The sequence below is a fragment of the Apodemus sylvaticus genome, chromosome 2 (assembly GCF_947179515.1).
Source record: "Apodemus sylvaticus chromosome 2, mApoSyl1.1, whole genome shotgun sequence".
Lineage (NCBI taxonomy): Eukaryota > Metazoa > Chordata > Mammalia > Rodentia > Muridae > Apodemus > Apodemus sylvaticus.
The window spans coordinates 158,882,458-158,899,481 of NC_067473.1; the positions used below are offsets into that span (position 1 = coordinate 158,882,458).

Here is a 17,024-nt window from a genome sequence, read left to right on the forward strand (position 1 = left end):
AACAAAGCAAGAATATTAAAGGCAGTAAGAGAAAAAGGCCAATTAACATATAAAGGAAGTCCTACCAGAATTACACCAGACTTCTCACCAGAGACTATGAAAGCTAAAAGATCCTGGGGAGTCTAAGAGACTCTAAGAGAACACAAATGCCAGCTAAGACTACTAAACCCAGCAAAACTCGCAATCACCATAGATGGAGAAACTAAGATATTCCATGACAAAACCAAGTTTACCCAACATCTTTCCACAAACCCAGCCCTACAAAGGATAATAGGAGGAAAACATCAATACAAGGAGGGAATCCTCACCCTAGAAAAAACTAGATAGTAACCTTCTTAACTCAAACACAAAAGAAGTTAAATAATCAAATTTAAAAAATAACATCAGAAATGACAAGAAGTAATAATCACTACTCCTTAATATCTCTTATCATCAATGGACTCAAATCCCCAGTAAAAAGACATAGACTAACAGACTGGATATGTAAAGGACCCTACATTTTGCTGCTTACAGGAAACACTCCTCAGTGTCAAAGACAAACACTACCTTAGAGTAAAAGGCTGGAAGACAATTTTACAAGCAAATGGTCTCAGGAAACAAGCAGGAGTAGCCATTCTAATATCAGATAAAATTGACTTTCAACCCGAAGTCATCAAAGAGACTCTGAGGGACACTTCTTGCTGGTCAAAGGAAAAATACACCAAGAATAACTCTCGATCCTGAACATATATGCTCCAAATATAAGGCCACCTGCCTTCATAAAAGAAACTTTACTAAAGTTCAAAGCACACATTGCACCTAACACAATAATTGTGTTTGACTTCAACACTGCACTTTCCTCAATGGACTGACCAGGAATACAGAAACTAAACAGGGACACAGTGAAACTAATTGAAGCTTTGGACCATATAGATTTTATATATATATATATATATATATATATATATATATATATATATATATATATATATATATATATATAACATTTTATCCTAAAGCAAAAGAATATACCGTTTTCTCAGCACCTCATGGTACCTTCTCCAATATCAATCATATAATTAGTCACAAGACAGACCTCAACAAATATAAAAAGATCAAAATAATCCCATGCCTCCTATCAGATCACTATGGAGTTAAAGTGGTCTTCAATAGCAACAAAAACTAAAGATAGTCCACATACACGTGGAAACTGAACAATATTCTACTCAATGATACCTTTGAAAAGGAAGAAATAAAGAAATAGATCAAAGACTTTTTTGAATTTAATGAATATTAAGACACAACATACCCAAATCTATGGAACACAATGAAAGCAGTGCTAAGAGGAAAACTCATAGCCCTGAGTGAATCCAAATAAATAAATAAATAAATAAATAAATAAATAAATAATAAAAAAAGAAGAAAATGGAGAGAGCAAACACTAGCAGCTTAATGACACACCAGAAAGCCCTGGAACAAAAAGAAGCTATTTGAAATAGGAGAAATAGAAGGCAGGAAAGCATCAAATTCAGGGCTGCAATCAATCAAGTAGAAACAAAGAACTATACAAAGAATCAACAAAACCAGGAACTGGTTGTTTGAGAAAAAAAACAAGATAGATAAACGCTTAGCCAGACAAACCAAAGGGCACAGAGACAAAATCCAGATTGACAAAATTAGAAATGAAAAGGGAGATATAACAATAGAAACTGAGGAAATTCAAAAAATCTTCAGATCGTACTACAAAAGCCTATACTCAACACAACTCCAGAATCTGGAAGAAATGGACAGTTCCCTAGAAATATATCAGACAACAAAATTAAATCATGATGAAATAGATTATCTAAACAGTCCCATAACCACTAAAGAAATAAAAGGGGTCATAGAAAATATCCCAACCAAACAAAGCACAAGACCAGATGGCTTCAGTGCAGAATTCTTTCAGACCATCATAGAAGAACTAACCCCAATACTCTTCAAACTATTCCACAAAATAGAAAAAAAAGGAACACTAGTGAACTTGTTCTATGAAGCCAAATAATGCTGATACGAAAACCAGACAATGATCCAACAAAGAAAGAGAACCTCAGGCCAATTTCCCTTATGAATGTTGATGCAAAAATACTTAATAAAATTCTTGCCAGCCGAATCCAAAAACACATCAAAACAATCATCCACCAGGATCGAGTAGGCTTCATCCCAGGGATGCAGGGATGGTTCAATATAAGGAACTCCATCAATGCAATCCACTACATAAAAAAAAACTCAAAGCAAAAAGCCATATGATCATTTCATTAGGTGCTAAAAAAGCATTTGACAAAATTCAACATCCTTTCATGCTAAAATTCTTGGAAAGAACAGGAATTCAAGGTCCATACCTAAACATAGTTAAAACAATAGAGAGCAAACCGGTAGCCAACATCAAACTAAATGGAGAGAAACTTGAAGCTAAAATCCGAGACTAGACAAGGCTGTTCTCTCTCTCCATATCTTTTCAATATAGTACTTGAAGTTCTAGCTAGAGCATTTAGACAACATAAGGTGGTCAAATGGATACAAATTGGAAAGGAAGCAGTCAAATTATCACTATTTGCAGATGATATGATAGTATACTTAAGTGACCCAAAAATTCCACCAGAGAACTCCTACAGCTGATAAGCAACTTCAGCAAAGTGACTGGTTACAAAATCAACTCAAGCAAATCAGTAGCCTTTCTGTACTCAAAGGATAAGCAGACTGAGAAAGAAATTAGGGAAATGATACCCTTCACAATAGCCACAAATAGCATAAATTATCTTGGGGTGACTCTAACTAAACAAGTGAAAAACCTATATGACAAAAACTTCAGATCTCTGAACAAGGAAATTGAAGACCTCAGAAAATGGAAAAATCTTCCATGCTAGTGGACTGGCAGCATTAATATAGTTAAAACGGCCACCTTGCCCAAAGCAATCTACAGATTCAATGCAATCCTCATCAAAATCCCAACTCATTTCTTCATAGAGCTAGGAAGAGCAATTCTCATATTCATCTGGAATAACAAAATACCCAGGATAGCTAAACCTATTCTCAACAGTAAAAGAACTTCTGGGGGAATCAGTATCCTAGACCTCAAACATTACTACAGAGCAATAGTGATAAAAACTGCATGGTATTGGTACAATGCCAGGCATGCGGATCAATGGAATAGGATTGAAGACCCAGAAAGGAACCCACACACCTATGGTTGCTTGATCTTTGGCAAAGGATCTGAAGACATCCAGTGGAAAAAAGATAGCCTTTTCAACAAATGGTGCTGGTTCAATTGTAGGTCAGAATGCAAAATGATCCATTCGTATTTCCTTGTACTAAGCTCAACTCCAAGTGGATCAAGGACCTCCACATAAAACCTGACTCACTGAAACTAATAGAAAAGAAACTGGGGAAGACCCTTGAGGACATAGATACAGGGGAAAATTTTCCTGAACAGAATACCAATAACTTACACTCTAAGATGAAGAATTGGCAAATGGGACCTCATAAAACTACAAAGTTTCTGTAAGGTAAAGGACACTGTCGAAAGTACAAAATGACAACCAACAGATTGGGAAACGATCTTCAACAACCCTAAATCTGACAGAGGGCTAATATCTAATATATACAAAGAACTCAAGAAGTTAGACCCCTGGGAACCAAATAACCCTATTAAAAACAAACAAAGAATTTTCACCCAAAGAAATTCAGAAGGCTTAGAAGCACTTAAGAAATGCTGAACATCATTAGTCATTGGGGAAATGCAAATCAAAACAACCCTGAGATTTTACCTCATACCAGTCAGAAAGGAGACAGCAGGTATTGGTGAGGATGTGGAGAAAGAGGAACACTCCTCCACTTCTGGTGGGATTGCAAGAGGGTGCAACCACTTTGAAAATCAGTCTGGTAGTTCCTCAGAAATCTGGGCATGACACTTTCGGAGGACTCTGCTATACTACTCCTGGGCATATACCCAGAGGATTCCCCAGCATGCAATAAGGACACACGCTCCACTATGTTCATAGCAACCTTATTTATAATAGCCAGAAGCTTGAATGAACCCAGATGCTTCTCAATGGAGGAATGGATATAGAAAATGTGGTATATTTACACAATCGAATACTACTCAACAATTAAAAACAATGAATTCATTAAATTATTAGGCAAAGGGTTGAAACTGGAAAATATCATCCTAAGTGAGGTAATCCAATCACAAAAGAATACACATGGAATGCAATCTCTGATAAGTGAATATTAATTCTTCCAGAAGCTCTGAAAACCCAAGGCATAATTAGCATAACACATGACTCCCATGAAGAAGTAAGGAGAGGGTCCTGATCCTGTAAAGGCTTGATCTAGCATTGGAGGGGAGTATGAGGATAGAGAAAAAGGAGAGAGGTGAATGGGTGGAGAGAAGAAGGCTTATGGGACATATGGGGAAGGGGGAACTGGGAAAGGAGAAATCATTTGGAATGTAAACAAAGAATATAGAAAATAAAAATATATAATAAAAAATATCCTACAAAAAAATAAAAAGTAAAACAGAAACAAATTAGAGTAAAATACTACACTCAACCAGACAAACAAAAAGCTGTCAAGACTTGCTGGTTTACTAGTTAACATAAATTCCACAGGGAGAGTCAGTGTCCCTGACATAAAACATGCAGAAAATATGGGGCACTGAGAAAGAACAAATTTAATAGAAATAAAAATCAAGATAATGGGAATAGAACAAGGAGACGATCCTAGCTCAAAGTCCCATATTTAGCACACTCAAAAAAGAAAAATTGCCTAATTCCTAAAAAAAAAAAAAAAAAAGAAAAAGGAAAAAAGAAAAAATGCCTATAAATGTAGAAGTATATAGAACATAAAATAGATTGGATCAGAAAATAAACTCACTTTTCTATACAATAATCAGAACACTGAACATATAGAACATAGAATAATAAACACTTCAAGTAGAAAAGGCCAAGTAACATATACAGGTTGAGGTATTTAAATTGCACAAACATCTCAGTGGAGACTAGAAACATCTAGGCAATTACATTGTAGACTCTAAGATACCACAGATGCCCAGATCATTATACCCAGCAAAACTTTCAATCATCATTGCTGGAGAAAACAAGAATTCTGTGATAAACACAAATTGAAACAATATCTGTGCACAAATTCACTGCTATAGATGGTGCTAAAATGAAAACTCCAACCCTAGAAGGTAAAATACACCAATGAAAACATAAGAAATTTATAAAGTCACAGCAGAAAAACCAAAAGAGGGAAGTATGAAGAAAAACAAACACACATGCACTCATACTCAAACATACAACCACTTCTGGCACCCAACATAAACAAGAAGCGTCAATGATATATCTCAATATCAATGGACTTAATTCCTCAATAAAAAGATACAAGCTATCAGAACATATGAAAACACGATCCAACCTTTCAAAGCAAATATGAAACACATCTCAAATTCAACATAGTAGTTACATCAGACTAAAGGGTTAGGGAAAGGATTTATAAGCAAATGGACCTAAAAGTCAATGTACAATAGATATTCTAACATCTGATAAAATAGACTTCAAAAGAAAATTACTCAAAAGAGATGGGAAAGAACATTCATACTCATCAATTACAAACCCACCAATATGACATCCCAATTCACAACAACTGTACAACAAACATCTAAAACCAAGTATGTTAAAGGAACACCAGAAAATCTCATATCACATCATCAATCTCACATATTGGTAGTGGGAGACTATAATACCTCACCCACTATTACCAATGCATGAGTTAACCTGATAAAAGCTCAATAAATGCTGGAGCTAAGAGATGTTATTAATAAATTGGGCCTTACATAGAAAGTTAGCCAAAAAATGATCAAAGGATGCAGACAAGAAAATAAAAATTCTAGACATCATTATTACAGATAATATGATAGTATATATAAGCAAACCCCAAAATTCTACAGGGAACTTGTATGGCTGATATCACTTTCAGCAGTGTGCCTAGATAAAAGATTAACTCAAAGAAATAATTAGTACCCTTCCTATATACAAATGACAGACTGAGAAATATATCAGGGAAACAACACTCTTCACAATAACCACAAAATATAAAGTACTTTGGGGTAGCCAAATCAAGGAAGCAAAAGACTAGTATGAAAAAAAGTTTAAATCTTGGAAGGAAACTGAGGAATATACCAGAAGAAGGAAAGAACTCCTGCCCTCATGGATCAGGAGAATAACATAATAAACAGTAAAAGAACTTCCAGAGGTAACATCAACCCTAACATTAAAGTGGACCACAGTGCTATAGTAATGAAAACCACAAAGTATTCTCATAAAAACAGACATGGTATGCAATGGAATTGAATTATAAATCCAGAAATAAACTGACACATGTATGGACACCTTAGTTTTATAAAGGATCCATAAACACACAATAGAAAAAAAAAGATAGCATATTCAGAAATGGTGCTGATCTAACTGGCTATCGTCATGTTGAATACTACTATATCCATATTAGCCCTGTTCAAAAATCAAGGCTAAATTCTGATCACAACATTAAAACACAATTGATGGAACACGGAACTTTATGGAAGATAAATAGGGATTAGCATTGAAAATACTTATAAATTCTTGTAATGTCAATGGTAATTGTGTTCCTGAAAAAAACACTTTAAATGAGAAAATTTACATGCACATAGCTGCTAGAAACCAACCTTTGATAGAAGAAAAGGTAATGAACATGATAACTCTGGATTATCAGAGGGAGGTGGATTAGCCAAATGGAGGTTAGCAAGTAGCCAACCATTGAGCTGTTTAAAGCATATTAAATTATAAAGACTGAGTGTGTGTTTTTCATTTGAGAACCCAGACCTTTAGGGAAGATAGTGTGGAATGTGCTGCCAAAATGTATTTAACTATACACATTCTAGCACAGGAGAAACTTTATAAACAGAACACAGATAGACTCTCATGACAGCAAAAAGGTTCTGAGATGCAAAGGACATCAATAGGACAAAATGGCAGTCAAGAGAATGGAAAAGGATTTTTTACCAATTCTAAATCTGACAGAGATATAATACACAAAATATATAAAGAACTGAAGACACAAGACATCAACAAACCACAAATCTAATTTTTAAAATTAGGTATGGAGTTAAACAGAGAATTCTCAATAGAGAAAGCTCAAAGTGGTGAGATATAAAAATAATATTCAACATGCTTATCCATTAGCGAAATGCAAATCAAAACTACTTTGAGCTTATCTTGGACGCATGTCAATATGGCTAAAATCAATGTTACAAGTTACAGTTCATAATGGTAAGGAAATGGAGCAAGGGGAACACAATTTCATTAATGAAGGGAGTGCAAATTTGTACAGTGACTATAGAAATAATTATGATGGGTCCCCAGAAAATTGGGTAACTATCTACTTCATGATCCATCTATACCACTCTTGAGCATATACCCAAAGGACACTACATCTTACCAAAAGGACACTTGCTCAATTACTTCATAGTGTCTTTGTTTAAAATATCAGGAAACTAGAAGCAAAGAAGATGTTTCTCAATGGAAGAATGGATAAAGAGAATGTGGTACATTTACTTAATGGAATACTACTCTGGAGAGTGTAAGTAACAAGGTGAGTTCTTGTGGTTAGGGGTAGACTGGTCAAATGAATATCCCTGGGAATGCAAAAGATTTGTTGGGTAGATGAGAGGGTGTGTGGAGATAGGTACAAGAAGGAAAAAAATTGTGAGGGTGATACACAGGGAGAGGATATGGGCAGAGAGACACAGAGAGAGATGGAATACTAGGGCATTTAGAGTAGATGTTAAAACTATGTAATGGAGCTTCCTGAAACCTATGAAGGTTACCTTAATGAGAACTTAGTAATGGAGGATATGGAACCTGAATTGTCCACCTTCTGTAAGCAGGCAAGGCTTCCAGTGGTACATGTCTGACACCAACCCATTCATCAGACCTTGAACTCACAATCTGTCCTGACTACAAGATGTACTGGGGAAATGGTTGCTCAGAATGTGTGGGACTGATCAACCAATGAATTACTGGTTTAATTTGAGGCTCAGGACATGATAGGCAACCTATGAAAGACACAGCCTGGATTGCAACTAATATGACGCTGTGTGGTGCAGAGAACTAAGGTAGAACCAAGTATAATAGACCACAACAACAGCAACAAGTCAAAGAAGTAGGCTGGAAAACAGTCGTGTATGATAATGTCTAGTCTCATAAAAGTTATGTCTTATTCTAGGGTCTGTTTATCAAAACAAAATAAACTTTTGGCATCAAATGTACCTAAAATCCTTAAAATATGCCACATTTATACTTGTACAAATCTCCTCTGTTGTGTATTATTATTACTTCACAGAACATTAAAAGAAGTGATAAAAAATGTGAAAATTAAATAACTTAACCATTATTGTTTCAATTTGCTTAAACAAGAAATATCATTTTTTCAACAACATGCACATATTGTTTTCTGATTGAAATGTTAGCTCAACTTTAAACCCTATGACATGTTTTTTTCTAACTATTTCTTTATGATAGTTTATGCTACTGAATAAACATGTATACTTGAGAAGGAGATAGTAACATAAAGAAGCATGCTAGCATAAGAAATGTTGATCTAACACTAACTATGACAGATCATGAATCAATATGCAGAAATTAAAACCAAGGGCCCAATACTTTAGGAGAGCATTAACATAGCTATTGTTACCTTCCATGGGAGAGGAGCCTGGAGTCCACCTTGATCCAATGAGTCTCCATTCACTCTGAGTGACAGCTCCTCATGAAGTGCCTGGGCAATGGCATACACAGCTGCATGGACTTTGTAGCTCAAGGGTGAGGTATTCATATCCCAAACATTCAGAGATCTTGTGCTCAGGCTGACATTTTGCTCACATTGACTTAGTTTCCTTACTCCATGCTCATACAAATGTGAACATTCAAATAAAATCGACCACACACGCTGGATAAAGATATCATGAGGGTATTTTTTAGGGTGAACACTTCTTTGAAAATCCTTGAATCCCAGAATTTCATCCTTGTGAACTGAAAATGATAATGCTCCAACAAAGTATGTATAAATTAAATTTTGATTAAAGGCCAATAGTGTAGTATACCAATCAGAAGTTGTGATCCAGATATTACCAAATGTAGCACCGGAAATGATGAGAGAGACAAGTGTCAGAAAATCATGAGTGTCACCAAATGCAATGACAACACGTGTCAATGTGAGACGTACTAATAATTGGTACCAGACTATGTCACCAAAAGAAGGAAATACTGGACCCTTTTCTGCAAATGCAACACAAATTCCATGGTTGATCATCTCCTCTGTGATTTCTTTAATGAAGAGTTCTCCCCTCCTATCAGCTGGAACAAGCAGACCAACCCAGACCCAAGTGAAGTAGAGTAGCAGTTGAATAATTCCCTGGTACAGAGTTGCAGTGTACACAGGAAACTGGTAAGGAGACTGGAGCTGGCCTCTGGTCCCAAGACTCACGTCAAAAGGAGCATAGCTGATCTGAACAGAAAGAAATTTCCTATATAAATCACGACAATTAGATTTATTTTCAAGTGATTTGGTTTACCTTTTCTGCTTATGCACTCAGGATAAATTGAATAGTTAAATAAATTTACTAAGTAATACCAATTTGTCACTTATGTCACTTACTCTTTACAGCACACACAAAATGTACCTTTGCCTTTGTCCTTTTACAGAACATATGAAAAAAGGCCACAGAGCGTCTATCTCTTGATCTCCATTTAGATAATACCAGTCAAACACAACCATTTGCAAATCTGCTACTTCAAAACTTTCATCTTCCTGATAATAGAAGTGGAGAAACATTAACACTAAAGGCCTTTTACTTGGTGTTACAAATAAAAAAAAAAACAAATACCAAAATCAAATAAACAACAACAACAAAAAATAATACAGAATCTATGGAGCATTGTACAATCCACTATTGAAGTTTCTAAGTCTTTTGTCTGTTTTAATCCATAGTCAACTATCTTAAAATAAGCTTGCTTAGGTTAGGAGGCTGGCTTTCTACCTCAGTGATTGTTATAAAGTCTCTGCTAACAGGAACTCCTCATCACCCAATCATGTTGCTATCCTTTTTACCAGAAAACCTCAATTGAGTTATCTACACTGTCATTCCTATAGACTTTAGAGCATCACCTTTTGGATAAGGAGCAGGATAGAGCATTAATTACCTAATCTGCTATATGAAATAACTCACTTGCCTTAATCTAATACTATCAAAAAAAAAAGCCCTTTTCTAAATATGTGCTCTTTTATGAGTTCCAGGATTCTTTCTTTAGTCTGGGAATATATTTCCAAGGATTGGCCAACATGATCACTGTGACTTACTGAAACTTCTAACTCTATGTTCACTGCTGGTATCAGAATATCCTGGTGTCCATGGCTCAGCCTGGAACTTGGTCTCCTTTCCACACAAATTCCCTAAAAATTAATCTCCTAAAATCAGATGCCCATTAAGTCATGCTCTAAACCACAGTTCATGACCTCATTCTAAGAACTGACTACTCCCCAGACATCTGAGTTTAGATGTTTAGTAAACATTTCACTTATTGGCTCCAAAATCATGATAATTGAATACAGACACTCAATGTCTATGTTAATTAATTGGAAGAAATAGGTGGATGGGGAGAAGAAAAAGTAATACAAAACAAGAAATCACAAAATGAAGAAAACATGAATACTTTGAGGAAGGAAACAGTAGTATAAAGAAATATTCAATATTTAGTAAATGCACAAAAGTAGGAAATTTAAATAGATAACACATGATAATACAATTTTATATCAATAAACTCAGATAAAGAGTTTGTGAAACCCATGAAACAAATTAATTAATAAAACATATTTTGAATTATGTTTTCTTAATCAGTAAAATATGTTAACTTAACATATAACTAAAAATCTGAATAAACTGCTTTTAAACCATAACTATAAAGAAATATGTCTGAAAATAAGTATGTCTGAAGTGTGGCAAATGACATTCAAAAAGGCAAGGGTCTCTTCTGGAAAGACCTGTTGTCCTGCTTACAGGACAAATCCAGGTTACATTGGGCCCCAATCCAGGTGTGACTCTCAGGAAGATGCTGTTCCTCAGGGACAGGGGTTGAAAAAACTGAAGAGCTATACTTTGTCACTCCCTATGACTCAGAAGGCTGTGGCAGACTGTCTTCTCAGGAGAGAACTGATCATCTAACACTGACATTCTCTGGTGGCTGAGAATGTGGAGTGACAGCACCTCACAGAGTCTGCAGGAAAGTGAACAGGCCTGGATGAGGCTGACTCAGAGGAAGGGGTCAAAATGGAAGGTCACAATGGCAAGAGACTGAATAGTTAGGTAAGAAGAGGTTTGGCTCACGTAGTTTATAGAAAGAAGATTTAGTTCACTGTTTTGATGTATAGAAGCTAACCCCAACATCAAATTATAACTGTAGAGTCCAGTAGGCCAAAGCCAGAGCTGAGGAGACTGAAGAACAAGGAATAATGCTATACATGTATGAAGATTTTATGACAAATCCATTACATTGTAGGATATGTAAACATATATGTAAACACACATGCAAACACACACACACAAACACATATTGTATATATAATCATGATGCTGAATGGTGGCTCACTGCTTACTTTACAAGCAGAAGGGCCTACAGTAGAATCTTCAGAATCCCCATAACAAGTCAGATATGGCTATGTGTGCTTTTACCCTAACATAGCAGGGTGGAGACAGGTTAATCCCTAGAGCTTTCTGAACAATCAGCTCAAAATCTCAAGCTTCTGATTCAGTACTCTGATTTCAAACAACAGTGGAGAAAGTGATGAAGGAAAAATGTCAGTTGTCCGGATACCTACCTACACAGTCCTGAAATACATCATATATGAGACACATACCACACAAACACACATACTCTCATGCATACCCATATGAGCATGCACACATATAAACACACACACACATACAAACACACACACATACACACATACATGAACATGGTCAAACACAAGCACACACTCATGCGCACATACACAAACACATAGGCAAACACACTGAAAAAGAGAGAGAGGAACAGACACTTAGATAGAGACAGAAAGGGGGAGAGGGAGACTCAGAGAGAGAGAGAGAACAAACAACTATGGAACCTCCATGATGCCATAATTCCTCAGTATTAGAAATCAAAGAGAATAAGAAAAATGGCACAAGATACATATGTTGCATAGAATAACCAATATTCACAAAAAATCATAAACAATGCTCACATAAGCAGCTACATGCAAAAAGAGAATCAATTCTGAATCTAAATAGAACTTAGCAAACAGGCATTAAGTGTAGAAATTTTAAAATGTGGAGAAAAAACCTGAAAGTAAAAATAGATAACTAAATAAACCTGCTGAGAATTACTATCCAGGTAAGTCAAATGAAAACCCGCAACAGAACAACCTTTGTAAATTTTCTTCACCTGAAAAATGGGCTCTGAAAATGTGAAAATTAATCAAGAAAGAAAGATGTAAGATTCAGCTTACAGAGGACCTAACACACAGAACTAGATGAGAACAGACATACAGTACTTAGGATGGAGGAAAAATTGAAAGAAGGGATTATCTGTCACAGGTAAAGTTGGAGTGATTTGCATATATTAGGGATTCATTTACATACACTAGAAATGGTGTACTTATTCTACACAGAAAAATGCTAACAAAAATGCCCACATGATAAAACCAAAGAAACATGAATAAAATATGGTCTACAATTCAGCACTGCCAGCTCCACAGTTCATGCTTAAGAAGTGTGAGGGGATTACTAAAAGAAATGATTAAAATGTCTCAGGACATTGTGAGTATATTTAACTTGTGTTAGGCTATGTGCGTAAATTTCAGTAGCAAGAGGCAGCCAGCTAGCCATAGGTGAAAGAGAAAAATTTGAATTTCAACTATTAAAAAGGAGGATAGCATGAATTTTACAGGAAGATGGACAGAACTACACAATATCACCCTGGTTGAGGTAACCCAGACCCAAGAGACCATACTCAAAAGGTATATACTCAGTGATAAGTAGATATTAGCCAAAAACTACATAATTCTTTTGAATTAGAATTAGCCAAAGAGTCAGGGCCCCAAGTAGAGGGATGGCATCTCTAAACTACCCTCAACCTAGTACAGCTGTCATCTGAGAGGTTCTGCCAGCACCTAGAGAAGACAGAGGAGGAATCTCTCTGCCAACTGTTTCTAGTGAACTTGGGGACTCCAGTGGAAGAGTTAAGGGAAGTACTGAAGGAGCTGAAAGGGATGGCAACACCTTATGAAGAACAGTGTCAACTAAGTGGACACCTCAGAGATCCAATGGACACAGTTATATACATGGGCGGTTCCATGGCTCCTACTACATATGTATCAGATGAATGCTTTATCTGGCACTAAAGGGAGGGGAGGCACTTGGTCCTGTGGAGGCTTGTTGTCCCAGTAAAGTAGGATGCTAGAGGAGTGAGGCCAGAGGGGGTGGGTGGTTGCAGAATTACCCTCTTAGAGTCAAAGGGGAAGGGGGATGGGATGGAGGATTTGGGGAGGTTAGACTGAGAAAGGAGGAAACATTTGAAATGTAAATAAATAAAATGACAATTATTTTTAAAAAATAAGTCATAAAAATCTTATAAAAATAAAAGTCTATTCAAGCATGATGGAGTATGATTAAAATCCCAGCCATGGGCAAGCAAAGGCACGAGGATCTCCCTAATGATATCTTGGGCTACAAAGGAAGTTCAAGACTGGGCAAATTTGCGTAGTAAGAATGTATCTAAAAATAAACAAATAGGTAAAAATTGATAATAAAAATGAAACAGCATGGCAGCCTTATTTATTTTACTAAGATTTAAGTTACTTCACTGAGGATAGAAGGAAACATTAAATTCTGGATCACTGTTATTTGCAAACTTTCTAAGTAAACCTTTCCAAGTTTATGACTAATTAAGATTCAGTTATCTTATAAATGCTACCTATCTAGCATTGTTTATAAGAAATAATTACTAATCAACAGAAAGATTTTTAAACAAAGACAAACGTAAACACTTTCCTATCAACAGGAGAAAATTACAAACAGTCCAATGTCCAGCCAGAGTAAGTCAGACCCATGCTTCTTAGTATAAAAGAATCTTATGTGGCAATCTGAGCTGATACCACAGTAAAATAATCAGAAATATGTTCATAGTAGTTACTGTGTACATATGTGCATAGAATTATTATAGCCTTCATGCTTTGTGATGCTCTAACACTGGATACAAAAGAAAGACAGTATTAATAAGGGTAAATAGAAAAAGAAATTTTCTTGGAGTGGTAAGAATACAGGTTGTCATTACTTTTACTTGTATTTTTTTCAATTTTAAAGTTTTGAAATTAAATTTATTTTACTAATATTATCTCATGTTAAGAAAATATCATATTTCAGAGCTAAAATTTATAACAAAATAGTAAATTAAACAGTCCCATACACATCAATAATCTATAACTTGATTAACTAGCATTTATTACTATATTACTATCTTTAACCTAGGAAGCAAGATGCTTTGTGTACCTGTGGGACATTGTAGAGACTTAGAACTCGGGAGATCTGAGTTGATATTCCTGTTGAAATGCCTCCTATGACTGCAACCAGCTTATCAGTCTTCTCAGGCCTACAGCCATAATTAGGAATTAGGGGACTTTCTCCTGAGAGCAAAGCCATAGAACTTTCCATGGCCTTTGTTTCAAAAAAATCAACATTGAAGAGATAGAATCCCAGGGACATATTGAATAAAATATTTGGGTCCTTGTTGATTTTTTCTATAGCAAAAAACATTGCCAACATGTGCTGATAATTTTTGGTGAGATTCCTGGGAGAAAAATTGGAAAGATCATTTTTGTGTTCTTTTATATTAATTAATATTAATTAATTATTTTAATTAATACGTGTTCTTTTATATTAATTTGTAAAATATTATTATTTATATGAATTTATATATTTAATGTAATAAATAAAATATAATTACGTTCTTTACCTCTCTCTCTTTTCTCTATGTAGCTCCTCTCATTCTACCTCTCAAATTCTGAATTTTTATTTATAAGAACTTAATTCATATAAAAATTGTACATGATATTCCAAGAAACAGGCAGTCTACTCAATATTAAAAATTTGGATATAATTGTGCTAAAAATAATATTCATAATACAACTTGTTATTAAATCTATTATTTTGTTTTTGAATTTTTTTGAGACAGCATCTTGCTTATTCAACCAAGGTTTAATTTAAACTCCTTATGTAGTCTAGGTTAAACTCAGGCTCACAAATATCCACTCCTTCTGCTTCTCAAGTTTTGGGATTAAACTTTTGCACCACCACATACTATCAAATGTACATTTTTCAATATTTATTGTACAATTTGTGTCTGAGAAATATAATGGAAGTGTAAAGCATGTGGGAAATAGCAAATATTAAAACTTAGTTTTCATGCAGACTTCAAAGATTAAGATAAACCTCAGGAAAATATACAGTGCTTGATCAAAAATAGCAACTGAAAAAAATAGTGTCAAGTGTGAATTTAAAAGGAACACTAAAATCTTCTCAATACACTACACTAAATAACTAAAAAGACAACTTGGTTTTGACAGCAAAGTGCTTTCAAAAACTTCTTACATATTTAAGAGAATTCAGCATGGGTAGGTGAGAGAGACACAGAGTCATGGCTGAGTAGTTATTGGCCTTTGGTGGCTACTGGGGAAGGGACAGTCAGTTTCATTAGGAGGTTTGTCTAGTAGCTTGCCTAGACTCTAGATAATGCCATATACTCCTGCAGTACAGGCATGCCTATATAAACGTTAAAATTGGAGAGACACTGAGAGAAAGAAAGAGAGACAGAGAGAGAGAACGAATAAAATTGAAGTCAGGAGACATTGCAAGGGAAATAGCAGAGTACAGTCAGATCAATATGTCTCATTTATATGTATGAAATCCTGAAACTCTATTTTTTTTAAGAGAGAAGTCAAACACTTACACAATAACAGCTTCCGGTATAGCCATTGCATCATTAAAGCCAAATTTAATTCTATTGTCTCTAGCAGTCACTCTGAGGGAAAAGAGTCCTCCAATAACAAAATGCCCATCTTGATAGTAGCCAGGAGAAGCAGGTATACTTAAGGAGAAACAAGAAATTTGTTCCTGGAATTCAATGAGGACAATCAGGAGAGAGAAAGCAATGCAGAATTTCATTACATTGATAAATAATAGATAAAACTCAGATATCTGTTCAGTTGAGAATCTTTGACTATTCATCCCTGGGAGCACATGAATAAACTGGTAAAAGATGTCTGGTTGATCCATGTGAATCAAGGTTATGAAGCATTGTTTTGTCCTGGTTCAGGGCCACCAGTATCCAAATACTCCCTCAGTTCCCTGGAGTCCAATCTGCTTAATACCATTATAGCCCTACATTATATCCCATTCACAGAGTCACTGTGAGTCTCCAAGGGCTCAGAAATCTCTCACTTGGCACCTGGAAATCCTGATTCTCAGTAGGAAAACACACAATTAAGAAAATGTGTGAAGTCCACTAAAACATCTGTGGGGTGTTTACACTCACTGAGATGAGAATAACCAGTGGAAACAAAATTAAGTCATGAAGAGTCATCTGAAGGAGGCATCAAAGGGCACAGTGTTTGTTAGGCAAGAATTAGACTCTGAGTTATTTAACATCAATATCATTTTAGAGTATTTCTTTAAGGAAAAGAAATAGTGTTACATTAGAATATATTATTTCTGTTTATTATATTGGGTCAAATATCAACTCCCATTTTTATTGGATATTTTATGTATTTACATTTCAAATATTATCCCCTTTCCCGGATTCCTCTCCAGATCTGTCCTATCCTATCCCCTCACCCCATACTTCTATGAGTGTGAGACTCCACCCACCTACCTACTCCCACCTCAC

At 35.4% G+C, this 17,024-nt stretch overlaps 1 protein-coding gene across 1 annotated transcript in view; it reads right to left on the reverse strand.

Moving 5' to 3' along the window:
- LOC127678104 (vomeronasal type-2 receptor 26-like) overlaps window positions 1-16,303 on the reverse strand; it is a 33,996-nt gene extending 17,693 nt beyond the window's left edge. Inside the window, exons 1-3 of the mRNA XM_052172907.1 lie at window positions 16,089-16,303; window positions 14,633-14,930; window positions 8,746-9,555 (exon numbers count right to left, since the gene is read on the reverse strand). Coding sequence (XP_052028867.1) covers window positions 8,746-9,555; window positions 14,633-14,930; window positions 16,089-16,303 — 1,323 coding nt within the window. The remainder of the gene's footprint in view (window positions 1-8,745; window positions 9,556-14,632; window positions 14,931-16,088) is intronic.
- Between the last annotated feature and the right edge of the window lie 721 nt (window positions 16,304-17,024).